This window comes from Crocodylus siamensis, chromosome 1 (assembly GCF_052110815.1).
Source record: "Crocodylus siamensis isolate JL-2025a chromosome 1, ASM5211081v1, whole genome shotgun sequence".
NCBI lineage: Eukaryota > Metazoa > Chordata > Crocodylia > Crocodylidae > Crocodylus > Crocodylus siamensis.
Genome location: NC_143395.1, coordinates 114737966 through 114752783, shown reverse-complemented (window position 1 = coordinate 114752783; position 14818 = coordinate 114737966). Strand labels below are relative to the sequence as shown.

Here is a 14818-nt window from a genome sequence, read left to right as displayed (position 1 = left end):
AACTGTCGAATCAAATACCAGAAGTCAGGTATTAACAGTGTGAGTCAAATATTAACAGTGCAGGTCGAATATTCGACTTGCCTATACTGGATTCCCTGTGGGGGGGGGGTGGGAAAGGAAAGTAAGGGGAGGTAGGGGGCCGAGGGGGAAGGAGTGCTTTCATGACAGAAGGCACTTCAGAAGGTGCCTCTGTACAGGTGAAGGCAAGCAGCTCAGCTGAGTCCGCTCTTTCTCTTGCTGTGCCTCTGACTGCTGAAAAGGGGGAGAGTTCAGCAGCATCCACAGATGCACCCGCACGCCAGAGGGAAAGGCCTAGTACTAGCATGGACTGGGATCATTATGAGCTGGCAGATGATCCCGCGTTTGCTATCTGCGTGCAATACCGAGCCAAAATCAGCCGGGGCAAGGGAACAAAGCACAAGACCACCTCGGGGATGCTGAATCATCTCCACAGGTACCACCCCTTTGCCACAGGAATGGCCCCTGCTTGCTCCACAGCCCCTGTCCCCCCACAGCAGAGGCAGGGCACCCTGGAACATTGGGGGCAAAAGGGACCAGTTGTAAATGCGAGCAAGGTCACCCAGACCATTGGGGAGATGCTTGCTCTGGATGGCCAGCCTTTCACCTTTGTTGAGCGGCCAGGGTTCAGGCGGCTCCTGGCACTGCTGGTACCATCCTACCAGGTGCCCACACACACCACTTTCAGCAGGACGGCAGTACCCTCCCTATACAAAGCATGCAGGGAGCACTTGAGGGAGGAGCTGCACAAGGCAGGTCCGCAAGTCACCATACACTTCACCTCAGACATCTGGAGCAGCTGGGGTGGAGATCATGTGTACCTCTCCCTTACAGGGCACTGGTGTGGCCAGTCAGGCCGTTGGTGGGCTCTCCTTCATGCCAAGGTGATGGATGAGTCCCACACAGCAGCAGAGATAAGGGGGGCCATGAACCACATGGCGCAGGGGTGGCTGGGTGTTGGGCAGGCTGAGCTCACCTGCGGCTTCATGGTCACCGACAATGAGGCCAATATGGTCAAGGCAGTCTATGATGCCAACTTTTCTGGTATTTGCTGTGTGGCACAACATTTACATCTGATTGTGAGGGATGCCTTGGAGGGGGACAGGGCTGCTGGTGATGGCACCAGCAACACCAGCAGGCTCGTTTCCAGATGCAGGCTACTTCTACCAGAGCATCAAGGGGGGCAAGATACTGTGGGACAAACAAGCAGAGCTAAATATCCCGCAGTACAGAATCATGCAGGATGTGGAGACTTGGTGGGACTCCACACACCTGATGCTCGAGAGGCCAGTGGAGCAACAGATGGCCATCCATGAGCTGGCCTTGCTTGGGGAGATTGGGATCAGTAGCCCCCTGACCAAAGCTGAGTGGGATGCCATCTCCCAGATCTTGCTGGTCCTCAAGCCCTTCCTCAAGGCCACTGAGACCCTCACTACTGCTGATACCTTCCTCAGCCAGGTGGTCCCCACAGTGAAGGAGCTCCGCAGCCAAATGGAGAGCTTCCTGGGGGCCGATGTTCCTGGCTGGGGCAGGCCGCTTTCACCAGATGTGCAGGCACTGGTAAGGCGGCTGAAGGAGGGCCTTAGGAAAAGGCTTGAATCATTGGGGTCCAACATAGTGCATATGCTGGCCGCCATCTGTGACCCAAAGGTGAAGGGCACCATGTGTGGCAGTGAGACACTGAGTCACTGGAGGGAGGTACTTATGAAGAAAGTGACGGAGGCGGAACGGCGGAGGCGGCGGGAAGTGGGACAGAGGGATCCACTGCCTGAACCCAGCCTGCCATCCACGAGCCAGTCTTCCCCTTCACCACAGGCGCTGCCAGTATGGGCTAAGGTCCATGGCAAGCATTAGGGGGTCCAGACCCACCAGATCACAGGATCAGGCAGACAGCCCTCACACCGTGGTGTCACCGTGAAAGTTGGCAGGCTTTGTGGGCTCCTCAGGGACTAGCAAGCCTGCAGTTTTGAGCTCCCTGCGGCTTTCCACACAGAAGTCACACAAGGTTTTCCTCAAGAATTTGGGGTACAGTGTCTCTGCACCCCCTTACCTTATCTTATTGAAACTTGGTACACTTTGTGGGCTCCTCAGGAGCTACCAATCCTGCAAGTTTCATCAGGATCAGACAAGAAATGCCGAAGTTATAGCCTGCTTTGACCTTCCCCGGTATAGCCTATGGGGAAATCGAAGCAGCTCAAATATTCAACTGAGCTTCGACCTCAACTCGAAGTGGACCCGCTTCGACTCGAAGTGGACGGCAAATTGAAGTGGGACCCGGTTTAATATTCGACATGGCTGTCGAATCGAATATTACCTGCTCTGCACAGCCCTAGTAATCATCTGCTTTGAACTGTTGAAAGGAAAGATGTATAGATCTCAGAGGCAAAACCAGCAGCAGCAGAAAGGAGGAGTCTGAAGGAGGAACAGGACATGAGGGGGAGGAGACAGGGAGAGGAGGAGAGTTAGAGAGGCTGTGGGAGAACAGCAGGCTCTGTAACAGCTCTGTAAGAAACTGCTATAATAAAGACACTGTTTATATTAAGTAGGGAGCTGCTCCTCGATTACCCAGACAGGGTCACACGAAACAGAGCTGGCCTGGAACCAACTAGTTCTGCCAGTTTGAAGCCTGTTATTGGAGGCAAAGAGCTCTGAGTCACAAGCTCTTTGAACTTCTGAGAGTAGGTTTGTCTCACAAATTAGCCAACATGTTTAAACTGGTTAAAGCAGTGCCTTTTAATACTGCGATTAATGGGGTTTGGCAAGTAGCCAGTGCCACTTTCATTTTAAATGCTTTGCTGTCTTACACCTGAGTGTCTCAAGTGGCTCATACTCTGTATTGAATATTTGTATTTAAATAAGGTGATTGCTTACACTTAGTATTTGGAACATGGGCACATAAAAAAGGTTACTGGCCTCATCTACATGTGCCCCCAACTGCACAGTTGTTACTTTGGAGCCCCAGTGGTGCACTGGTCATTTCCGACCCTACTGCCCAGTAGCAAAGAACTACTGCACTTATGGTTCATGCCCTCCGAAGCTATGGCAACATAGCATCTCATGTACATGTGCCCACTGAGGATCAAAGGAAGGCTTGGATTTACCATGGTAACTGCCTGTGAGCGTACTCCTACCCTGCAGTACATGGGAGTGAAACCTATAATAACTTAGCTCTTTTCAGCCCACCCCCTTAGCTTGCAGTCACTTGTTTGTTGCCCATTAGGGCTGTGCAAAGCTTTATTAGCCGATTCTATTTGCAGGAGATTCAGCCCAATTTGGCAGCCAAATCTCTGTATCCGAATCAAATTGGGAGACAAATTACAAGGTCTGAATTGAATTGGAAGCCTCTGAATCGATTCAGAAAAGATTTCACGCCACTTAGGAGATTCAGGCATAGAGTAAACAGGCAGTAGTCCTCACCATGCTGGACACAGCTGCCTCTATCAGGAAAGTCTGTTGTGGTAGGTGGAGTGGGGAGGAAAGAGGCATGGGGGAGGGAGGAATTGGGGCTGGGCAAGCTGCCCAGCTGGGGTGGGGGAGTGTGGGACTCAGGGAGAGGGGAAGGGGGGGTGGGATGTGGAAGCAGCAGTGCTGGGAGTGGGGGCTATGCCCGACTGCTGCTTGCTCAGCTTGGGTGGGGGGGATGCGGACGCTGTCACTGCTTGCCCAGCTGGGGCAGGGAGACACAGGATGCGGGTGCAGCAGCGCTCAGAGTGGGGGCTATGCCCTGCTGCTGCTTGCTCCCTTGCACTTGGAGCTGCTGTGCCCACATCCCGTGCCCCCCCCTTCCCGAGTCCTGCATCCCAGCCCCATTCCCTCCCTCCCCCAAGCCCCTTCCCTCTCCCCACCACAACAGATTTACCAGCTGGAGGCTGATGAGGACAGCTGCCTGTTTAGTCTATGGCTGAATCCCTGAAGCAGTGCTGAATCTTCAAATCCAATTTGGCCAAATTGAATCGAGACAGTGATTCGAATCTCCAAACCGAATCACTGTCCTGCTGAATCTGAAGCGTATACTCACCACTTCGCACAGGCCTAGTGTCCAAAACTTTAGGTTCTAGCTTAACATGCAAAGATCTTTGGCTGACCAATGTTCCTTTATTGTTCAAAAAGGCTTAAATATAAGAAATAAAGCAAACAATAAACAGTGACTTAGATTAGTCAGCTTTAATAATTTTGGGGGGGGGGGTGTTGCAAAAATCTAGTTGGTCTAATAAAAGATACCACCTCTATCACAAGTTCTGATTCCTTTTGCCTCTAGGCAATATGGCAACACCCTAGATACCTGAAAACAGAAGCAAGATTTCTTTAAAGACATCTTCTGATTGTGTTGTCTTATTGGCCATGGGCAGATGTGAATCTGTAGCAGTGAAAGTGCCACAGCAGCAGGGGCTCTAGATAGAGGCGGAGACCCTGAGGCAGGCAGTGTGACTTCTGAACGATGTTTCCCAAACAACAGCAGAGACACCAACTGGCTGCAGGTGGTGCAACCCCAAGAAGAGAGAGTGGTGGCAGGAGACATACCACTGCATCAACCTTTGATAACACAGTGGTGGCGACAACAGCAGGTGATCTCAGCAACTACTCAGGAGCAGTAGCCAGTGACACAATCTCCACCAGCAAACTGGAGGAAGACTTCCCTCCCTCTTGGACTGGGCAAAGCAACAACACCTAGTGCAAGAGGAGTTTTCAGATAGAGACTACAACTGACAGATCAAGGGTGATTTAACTGTTGGGGTATTTAACAGAGGTGTTTGATATTCAGGGTGTTTAATAAATGAGTTGTTTAATAACCTTTTGCTGTTCTCATTTCCCTTTAATACATTTTACTTTTTGCTTTGTAACAAATTGTTTGGGAATGGGGAAGTTGTTTTAGAACTCCCAGTAAAGTTTATTCTTCCCAAATTTCTCAGTAGGGATTTCAGCCAAAACTCCCAAATTTGAACTTGGCCTTGTACTTCCTTCCAGGGCCTAGAAGAGGAGTCACATATGTCATGCTGCAAAACACCCAGGAACATTTCTGTAGTGCTTCCAGCATTTTATAGCATGATAAGTAGCATGCACAGGTGTCCCCTTGACTTTTGTAGCACTACAAGAGCATTTGTTGCGCTACAAGTGTAACCTCTGCCCATGCCCTTACAGTCATACTTTGAAGCCATCTGCCAATTCTTGCTTCAAACAAAACATTGGGGAGAAAAAAAGTGTTTTATGTTGAACAAAACATCCCACTCAACCAGAAACAAAAAGTGTTATTTCCAGGCACTTGCCAGAGAATCAAAGGACATGAAAGCCTACATTCCCCAAACTGCCAACTGAGCAGGAGGTGATCCTATTTTATCCAACAAGCCAGTGAATAACATAGTCACTCGGGATGTGAGAGACCCAGTTTAAATGTTTCCACCTAAAAATGATTTAAATGCACATCTCCCATTTCCTAGGAGAAAGTCCTAAACCCCAGGCTATAGGTATTCTGGGGAAGGCTGCTCTAAAACACTCTCTCGGGCCAGGTACAGACATTACACTTCACCAGTAAAAGGACGCATCTACACCTTGCCCTACAGCACACCCTGGCACCCTCTAGGGCTCCTCTGCCCACTGCAGGCTCCCTTGTATGGCCCCAGGCTAGCTTTAAATCACCTAATCCAGCCTCCTTCTGGCCACGTGACTGGGTCCACTGCACCCAGTGATCAGGTGCAGCCAGTTGCTCAGTTGGCACCTTGCCTAGGCTTGGTCCACCTGCGCTGCTATTTGTAACTGCCTAGCCTCTCAAGCCTCACTACTACAGGGGCAGGCATTCCCAGTGACAGTGCAGGACCTCATCTCCGAAGTGGGATGCCTAGATTCTCCTCCTTGCAAATGGGGTTCAAATCTCCTCAGACAGGAGCTGAATCTGGTTCTTCCTCATCTTGAGCAATTATGCAAACCAACAAGCTACTGAATAAAAAATGGGAAGCGGCTGGTGCACAAATCTAATGCTAAAATATATATATATATATTTTGAAGTACTATCGACACAAATTCAAAAATAGTTTCAAATGACTGAAACAGCTTGTTATGGCAAAAAAAATATCTAGGGGAAAAATATTTGCCTTACGCTATTCCTCACATCACTCAGGCTCTCCACTATATTCACATGCTTCACTTATGAAGGAGATGCAATTAAATTCATACACAGTTGCTCAGGGAAGGTTTGGAGAAGAAACACAGATGGTGACTCCAGTTCAAGAGTTCTTTAAGGCACAAGTTCTGCTCTTTGCAGAGCATGGAAAAAAGCTTACACAGGGTGCTGTAACTCCAGGCCTATAACAAGCTGTTGCCACCAATATGTAACCCATTATCTGGTGTTACTATCACCCACTGATAAGACTAAATTGATAGATAGGATCTCATTTATGATTCACACTTCTGCATGCTGCAAAGTACAGAAAAAATAAATCCTCTTTCACTAGCTGACATTAAAAAGTGTCTTACCTTCCAGGTGCATCTCCCTTTTCATCAAACCAAATTTCTTCTCCCGAAATACCAATAAATGAAGATTTTATGAGAAATTCCAAGAGTTTGCTACCATCGATGGGCTTCATAGCATCACACAGCCCAACATGTCCTGGGCAAAGGGAAAGGTGCATATTTTGAAGCCCATGAGCCATAGCATATATTGCATTGATGACAAATCCCATTTTGCTGTCCTGGACGTAGCTGTCTTCCAAACTCTCATTACCTATATTAATAATAAAATTATTATTATAAAGACAGAAATTAACTACTTGCATGGAATCATGATACGGTAAAAATAATTTTTTTTAAAAATATACAATTCTTATCGCTTTCATTAATAGCATAAAATATAGAGCTGGCTGGAAATTTCAGTGAAACATTTTTCCCCCCAGAATGTAATAATACATTAAAACTAAATCTATTCATAAGAATGGGTTGTTTCTAACAACTACCCAGATTTATTCTTTTAAAATTAAAGTGTAGTTAATTTTATACTACAGTTTAAAAGGAAAATGTATAAAAAAAAAGCATTTCAAAACTATTTAAATGAAATGTTCGAACAAAACCAATCTAATTTTAAGATTACCATCTCTCAAATATATGTGTGTGTGTGTGTGCGCGCATGCACGTGCATGCATGTTTGTGTACACACTCTTTTCAGTATACTTTTTTACCTTATGTTATTTTATACTGTTAGTTAGAATTAGATAGGAACTGGGTATCCTATCCAACAAGCATCTGAGATTTTGTTTTTTACTGGCCTGAAATAACACAAAACATTATTTTTTTTTTTATATATATATATATATATATATATATATATATATATAAATAAATTTATTGATAGATATAATACATATATCTATATATCAGTCAAATCACCACAGAAAACTTGACAGTTATTGTTTACTATATCACAATAACCCCAAAATACTAGTTTGTGTGCCATGCTGGATTATCATAGACAGCCAGTAGAGGTTATTAATACTCAAAGGTTGCTCTACACGCGACAGTACATTGGCGTAATGATGAGCTATGGTGACATAGCATCGGTAGGCATGGACTGTGATGTCAACACTAGTGCACAGTAGCAATGAGCTCATTGCTACTGTGCAGTAGTCGGAAACAACCCATGTGGTGCCAGAACTCTGCAGTACCGGCAGTTACCATGCAGTCATTTAGTATTTGCTAAAGCCTGTAAAACATGCACTAAATGACTGTGCAGTAACAACTGCACAGTCAGGTGCACATGTAGATGAGCCCAAAGATTCTTTATGTGACTTCAGTGTAAATGCTGGATTAATGGGCATGGAACTCTTTACTTTGCCATGTGGCAGTAGAAGGTTTTCCTGTATTGAGGCTGTGGATATGAACCGCTGATTTTTGAGGAAAATGCCAAAGAGGGACACAGCTGCCTCCAGCTGGTAAGTTTGCTGGGGTTGGGGGAGGGAGGAGGGAAGGGAAGTGGGGGAGGGGGGGATTCAGACTGGAACAAGCTGCCCAGGTGGGGCGGGGGGGGGCACGTTACTCTGGGCAGGGGGGGCAGGTCATAGGGATGCGGGCAAGCGGCATCAGGGGACAACCTATCTAGTTTTACTAGAAAAGATGGTAAAGTAGATGACATTTTTATGGTGCTTCTATTATAATAAATAATTTAAAGAAAATCAATACTGCTGACTACCGCACAACGGTGTTCAGCAATATAGTCAATATATTGCTGGGAGTTGCATGTAAGAGGCATTGCATGATCCAAACACATATTGCCCTATGGTACGTGTTTTGAAGCACCAGAATATATATTGTTACATGAGCAATCTATATAGAGTTTTGATGAATTTATTTCTAATGTTTCTGTCTTTATTGCCTTCCTGAAAATGTCACTGTGTTGGCTTTATACTGCTTGAATGGAGACCACATATTACACTGCTGCTGTGTACTAAAAGAACTGATGCATCTCTAAAATATATTAGGCCTGTGCAATGCGGCAAGTATTTGCTTTGGATTCGGATTCGGCTGATTCACAGGAAAGTGGTTGGATTTAGAGATTCAAATCACTGTCCCAATTCAGTTTGGCCAAATCAGATCTGAAAGATTTGGTGCCGCTTTGGAGATTTGGCCATAGAATAAACAGGCAGCTGACACAGCTGCCTCCAGCTGGTAAGTCTGTTGGGGTGGGAGGAGGGAAAGGACGTAGTGGAGGGATTGGGGCTGTGGTGGGGGTTAGGGCAACCTACCCAGCTGGGGCGGGGGTTGCATTACTTGGGGAGGGGGCAGGGGACGGGGGGCGTGGGATGCACGTGCCGCAGTGCTCAGAGCGGGAGCTCTGCCTTCCTGGTGCTTGCCCAGCTGGGGTGGGAAGGGGTGGGGTGGGATGCAGGCACAGCTTACTCTGGGTGAAAGGGGGCAAGCAGCAGCAGGACATAGCCCCCGCTCCCAGTGCTGCCACACCCACATCCCACAGCCCCTCTGTGCTGTCAGGCAAGCAGCAACAGTGCCCACCTCCCCAACCCCTGCTTTGGCTGGCAAGCGGCAGCAGCACAGATCCCCTGATCCCACCACTGACGTAGGTGCAGCAGTGCTGGGAGCAGGGGCTATGCCCTGCTGCCACTTGCCCAGCTGGCATGGGGGGGTGCACGCAATGTAGGCACTGCTTGCTCCGGGCAGAAGGGGGAAGTGGCAGCAAGGCATAGCCCCCATTCCCAGCACTGCTGAGCCCACATCAGCACTGGGAGTGTGGGCTCTGCCCTGCCACCTCTTGCCAGCCAGTGTGGGGGTGGGGCACTTGATGCAGGCATGGCAGCACTGGGAGTGGAGGCTATGCCCTGCTGCCACTTGCCCCCTTCTGCCCAGAGTGAGCCGCACCTGCATCCTGCCCCTCCCCACCCCAGCTGGGCAAGCGGTATCAGGGCAGAGGCCCCACTCTGAGTATTGCCACACCTGAATCCTGTGCCCCACCCCCCTTTCCCAAGTAATGTGCCCCCACACCCTGGCTGGGCAGCTTGTCCCAGCCCCAATCCCTGCCTCCCCCATGCCTCTTCCCTCCAGACTTACCAGCTGGAGGCAGCTGTCAGCTGCCTGTTTAGTCTGTGGCCAAATCTCCAAAGCGGCACCAAATCTTTCAGATCTGATTTGGCCAAACTGAATCAGGATAGTGATTTGAAACTCTGAATTGAATCACTGTCCTCCAAATCAGCTGAATCCAAATCCAAAGTGAATACTTGCTGCTTCACACAGACCTAATATAATTCAGAGATACATCAGTTCTTTTAGTACTCAGCAGCAGTGTAATATGTGGTCTCCATTCAAGCAGTATAAAGCCAACCCAGTGACTTTTTCAGGAAGGCAATAAGGTCAGAAACATTAGAAATAAATTCACCAAAACTCTCTACATATTGTTACACAGGCAATCTATATCTTAGAGCTTCAGGACACGTACCATATGATAATATCTGTCTGGATCATGCAATGCCTCTTACATGAACATATTGCTGAACATTGTTGTGCAGTAGTCAGCAATACAGATTTTCTTTAAATGATTTATTATAATAGAAGCACCATAAACATGTCATCTACTTTACCATCTTTTCTAGAAATACTAGATAGGTAGAAAAAGGCCTACTGCTGGCATCCAGTTTTGTTACAAAACTTAGAAGTTGAACCTTGCTCCTTTTCAGTTCTGTGAGTCCCAGGATAAGGCTCCTAGAGTGGAGATACAGAAGGGATGGTGTAGTAGCGCGGTCTTGCTTTTAAGAAGGAATAGTCACTCCAGTTAAGAAAGCCCAGCTTTAGGGCATTTGGATTAGGAAAGAGCTGGCTGGGAGTGCTAAATATGCCCAGAAGAGTAAGCAGAAGAGAGGAGGAAGTAAACAGTGTGCTGAAAGGAGGGCCAGGCTGCTGTGCTGGGGCTAGACCAAGGGGGGTTCCCCTCCTCACATCTGGGATAGAGCAGAAGAGTATGTGTGCACAGATGAGCATGTGTGGTGGGGGGCATCTTCCAGGAGCCATATTAAAAGCTACCTGTCATATTTTCTAGGATTATGTTGAGTTACAAAAGAGAGATACATACAAGACAATGTTTTTAAAAGGAAATCAGTTTCAAAGGGGTTGATCAGTAAAAATATATGCTTAATTTCCTTGTCATTTTCTTCAGAGTGTTTATCTATCTAAATGTCAATATACATATATTCCAATGAAACTTTGAACATTTGACAGTATGAGGTCTCTATTTTCCCCAAATAAAGCAATAAAATGAGCTTTACATAGGACCCTTCTTATAGCTTAACCCTGAAGATGTTACTGCCTCCCAAGACTTAATTTTATTCTTGAAAGATATCTCCAAGTTTTCATTTATGGAATGAGTAATTCTACTTCAACAGAAAACATTACCTGGAGTCCTAATATTGTAATAAATAATTCACAAGTCAGTAATGTAATCAGTCTTACAAAAGGAGATATTTGCCAAGAAACCTACCTGATTTGTATATAAAACCACAGTTTACCTAATTTTACTTTCCTGCCTACAGAAATCCACTTACATTCAATTTCTCTATTATATACCGTACATGCATTTTATGCATTTAAGCTTGTGCAAAATCTGTGCCAATGAAAACTACTCACAAAATATGCTGTTTTTAACAAATTGAAACCATACAATTTTGTTCACCTCTTAACATAAGGGATACATCGCAGACATTAATTTTTATTCCTTTAAACCCTCAGAGAACAGCTATTCATCATAGTAAAATGTGAAGGTGCTATTCCTATTTGTTATGAGCTTCTCTGTCAAGTTATCATTTTTAGCTGCACCTGGCCATGAACATTTAACAAACAAAAAAGAGAAATGAAGTGTTCTTTTGATTGTGTGACAAAGGTGCTTTCCCTTCCCCTCCTCACTCTTTGAAGACCGATCCAAAACGCATAATGGCTAGTTTAAACACTTTAAAGTATCTGAAATTGAAATTTTTAAAAAAAAAGAGGAAAGGTGTTTTGCTGGCTTTTTAAAGAAGCTTTATTTTTCACATTCTAAGCAAAGAAAAATGGTGATTTAGATTCTTGTAAGCCACAGGAGTACCACATTAATGGAACACACCTAAATTAGGTTATTATCTTTTAGAATGACCTCACAGGATTCAAATGTCCTAAAATTCTGCTTCACGTTATTCTCTAGCTGTGATCTGGCTCTCCCTTTAAGTTGCTTCAGTACAGTCTTGGGTGTATTTATCTTATCACAATCCATTTATGTTCACTGGTTTTGCCATCCCTTCCCTATCAAAACACAGTAGGCTGAACACACATGCGTACAGTACAAAAAACCACTTTGTAAATAGTAAGATTCAGTTAGTGGGAAGAGGAAGAAAGAAAGACTGCTTGATTGACAGCCTAACCCAACCCCTGTTAAAAGTCAACGGAAGTATTTCCTTTGACTTTAACATGCAGGAGGTTCTGGCACATATTTTCTTCTGTATGTGCTAGTGTTGTAAAAAAAAAAATGATGAATTTAATCTAGCAGATCTCTGTTAATTAGGCAATAAATTATTTTATCCTGAAGTAGAGTGGATACCATGCAAGCCATGCTCAGTATAAACTGGAATAAACAAGAAGCTATATATTCCTCTCAAAATTATGAATAGATGGGAATTACATAAATGCCTAAAGGAAAAACAGTATTCAGCAGAAATTTAATCTGAATGTATTATTGTTCTCTGCCCTCAGAATGGTGAGGCAGGGGAAGAATTAGGGAGGAAAAGAAGCAATGTAGAAATGTTTTTGTTGGGTCTCCACTCCATATCTACCCAGGTAAAGTTAGTTAGCAAATAATTTTGAGTAATGAATACAGTTGTTTTAAAAACGTCAATGTGTTCAGCCACAAACCATGGTCATAAAAAGAAGCCAAATTCCCCAAATAAATTATTACAAAATTTACCTAGCACTAGTCATATAATTCAAATGTTTGTTAGTGAGCAAAAATACATTACCATCTGTTAGCTATTCCACGGCACATGGAAAGAGATTTGGCGGTGTTGGTCAAGTTAAGAGCCACTATTACATTTAGCACCTTTATTAATGGTCTTGGTAGAATCACTGAGGAGTGAATGGACCACTCTCTTCTCCTCACTAGAGACAGTCCTTTCTAAGTTTAAATGGCTTACGTGTAGACTATACAAGAAGTACAACCAGAGTCCTTTGTTCCTGGTTGTGCACTTCCATGCAAACAAACTGATAAACAGTGAACATATTTTGGAAGTACATCAAGGCTAGAGTTCTGTAAGGGTGGGCAGTGAGCTGAGGAGTAGTTTCCCATACACTGGCAGTACACATAAGAACCTGGCATGGTTAGCATGGCAGTGCTCATAGGAGAGCAGGAACTGTTCCCTCCTGATTCTCGAGGCGCGTGACGTTCTAGTTTCCCAGAGTGTGCCATTGAGCAGAGTATGCGTTACACCACAAAGTGATAAAGCACAGTGTACAGGCTGTGGAAAAGCCAAGGAGGCAAATTTCTTCTGTTTTCTCTCTCACAATCCAGGCCACTGTCACTGCTGCACTGCTTTGTCCGTGTACCATCTACCCAGTAGGGCTGTGCGAAATTTCGCTGAATGTTTCGTTTCGAAGCTGTTTTGACAGGTTTCAAGCTTGAAACAGTGAAATCGAAACAAAACAAAAAGCATCAAAACACTTTGAAATGAAATGAGGGCACACAAAACGTTTTGAAAGTTTTGAAATGTTTTGAGTTTTGAAGCAGTCCAGCAGTGGGAGGCAGGGAGAGCCAGAGCTGCGCTCCGAGTGGCTCCACAGTCCCATGTAGCTCAGCTCAGCAGAGAGCGCAGCCCTGGCTGGCTATCCCTACCCCCAGGCTGTGCTCCATGGGGCTGGCAGAGCTGATCATAGCATAGCGCTGGCTCTGCCTGCCTCCCACCGCCTGGCTGCGCTCTGATCAGCTCTGCCAACCCCATGGAGCTCAGCCTGGTCGCCGGAGGCAGGCAGAGCCAGCACTGTGCTCTGCCTCCTGCCACCAGGCTCGGTTACATGAGACTGCAAGCCGCTGGGAGCTGAGCCTGGTGGTGGCAGGGAGAGTGCAACCCCAACACTGTGCTCCGCTTCCTGCCACCAGGCTGAGTTCCATGGGCAGCAAAATGAAACGAAATGAAAAGAAGCACTGCCCCTTTGAAATGGTGAAACAAACGTCAAAGCAAAACAATGGTGTTTTGCACAGCCCTACTATCCAGCTCTAAGTGAGTAACTGGTACATTCAGATACATCTGCTGCTAGCATATATCCAAAATCAATAAGAAGTACTAACTTAATCATAGAATCATAGAAAATTAGGATTAGAAGGGACCTTAGTAGGTCATTTAGTCCAATCCCATGATCAAAGCAGGACCATCCCCAGCTAGATCATCCCAGGAAAAGCTTTCTCTAGCCAGGTTTTGAAAACCTCCAAGGATGGAGCTTCCACCACCTCTCTGGGCAATCTGTACCAGTGTTTTACTACACTCCTAGAGAGCAACTTCTTCCTAATATCTAACCTAAACTTCCCTTGCTGCAACTTGAGACCATTGCTCCCTTGTTCTGTCACCTGCCACCACTGAGAACATTTTAGCTCCATCCTCTTTGGTACCCTGCCTTCAGGTAGTTTAAGGCTGCTATTAACACCCCCATCCCTTCAGACTTCTCTTGTCTAGGCTAAATAAGCCCAGTTCCCTCAGCCTTTCCTCATAAGTAATGTCTCCCATCTCCTCTCACCATTTTTGTTGCCCTCCACTGGACTCTCTCCGATTTGTCCACATCCTTTCTGTAGTGGGGGGCCCAAAACTGAACACAATATTCTGGACGTGGCCAAACCAGTGGGGAATAATCACTTCCCTTGACCTACTGGCAACACACCTACCAATATAGCCCACTATGCCATTAGCCTGCTTTACAACAAGGACACACTGCTGGCTCATATTCAGTTTATTGTCTACTGTAACCCCCAGGTCCTTTTCTGCAGTGCTGCTGCCCAGTCAGTTGGCCCATAGCTGCTGCCCAGTCATTTGGTCCTAAGTGCAGGACTTTGCACTTCTCCTTGTTGAACTTCATAAGATTCCTTTTGGCCCAAGCCTCCAATTTGTCTAGGTCACTCTGAATCCAGCCCTACCCTCCAGCGTATCTACTACTCCCCTCAGCTTGTTGTCATCTGCAAGCATGCCTTTCAATGTTCCGCATTAAGGAGCTGATACAACTGTTTGGAGCACAAATTAATCAATCCTAGATGTAGCATTAACCATAATCTGAAGAACGTGGCCAACATTCTAGAAAGGTACACTGACCA

General features: G+C 45.9%; 1 protein-coding gene across 1 annotated transcript in view; it reads right to left on the bottom strand.

Annotated features, from left to right (window-relative positions):
* Nucleotides 1-14818, bottom strand: part of GRM1 (glutamate metabotropic receptor 1) — a 169306-nt gene that overhangs the window by 63765 nt on the left and 90723 nt on the right. The window contains exon 3 of the mRNA XM_090033204.1: nucleotides 6487-6733. Within this exon, the coding sequence (XP_089889330.1) occupies nucleotides 6487-6733 (247 nt within the window). The remainder of the gene's footprint in view (nucleotides 1-6486; nucleotides 6734-14818) is intronic.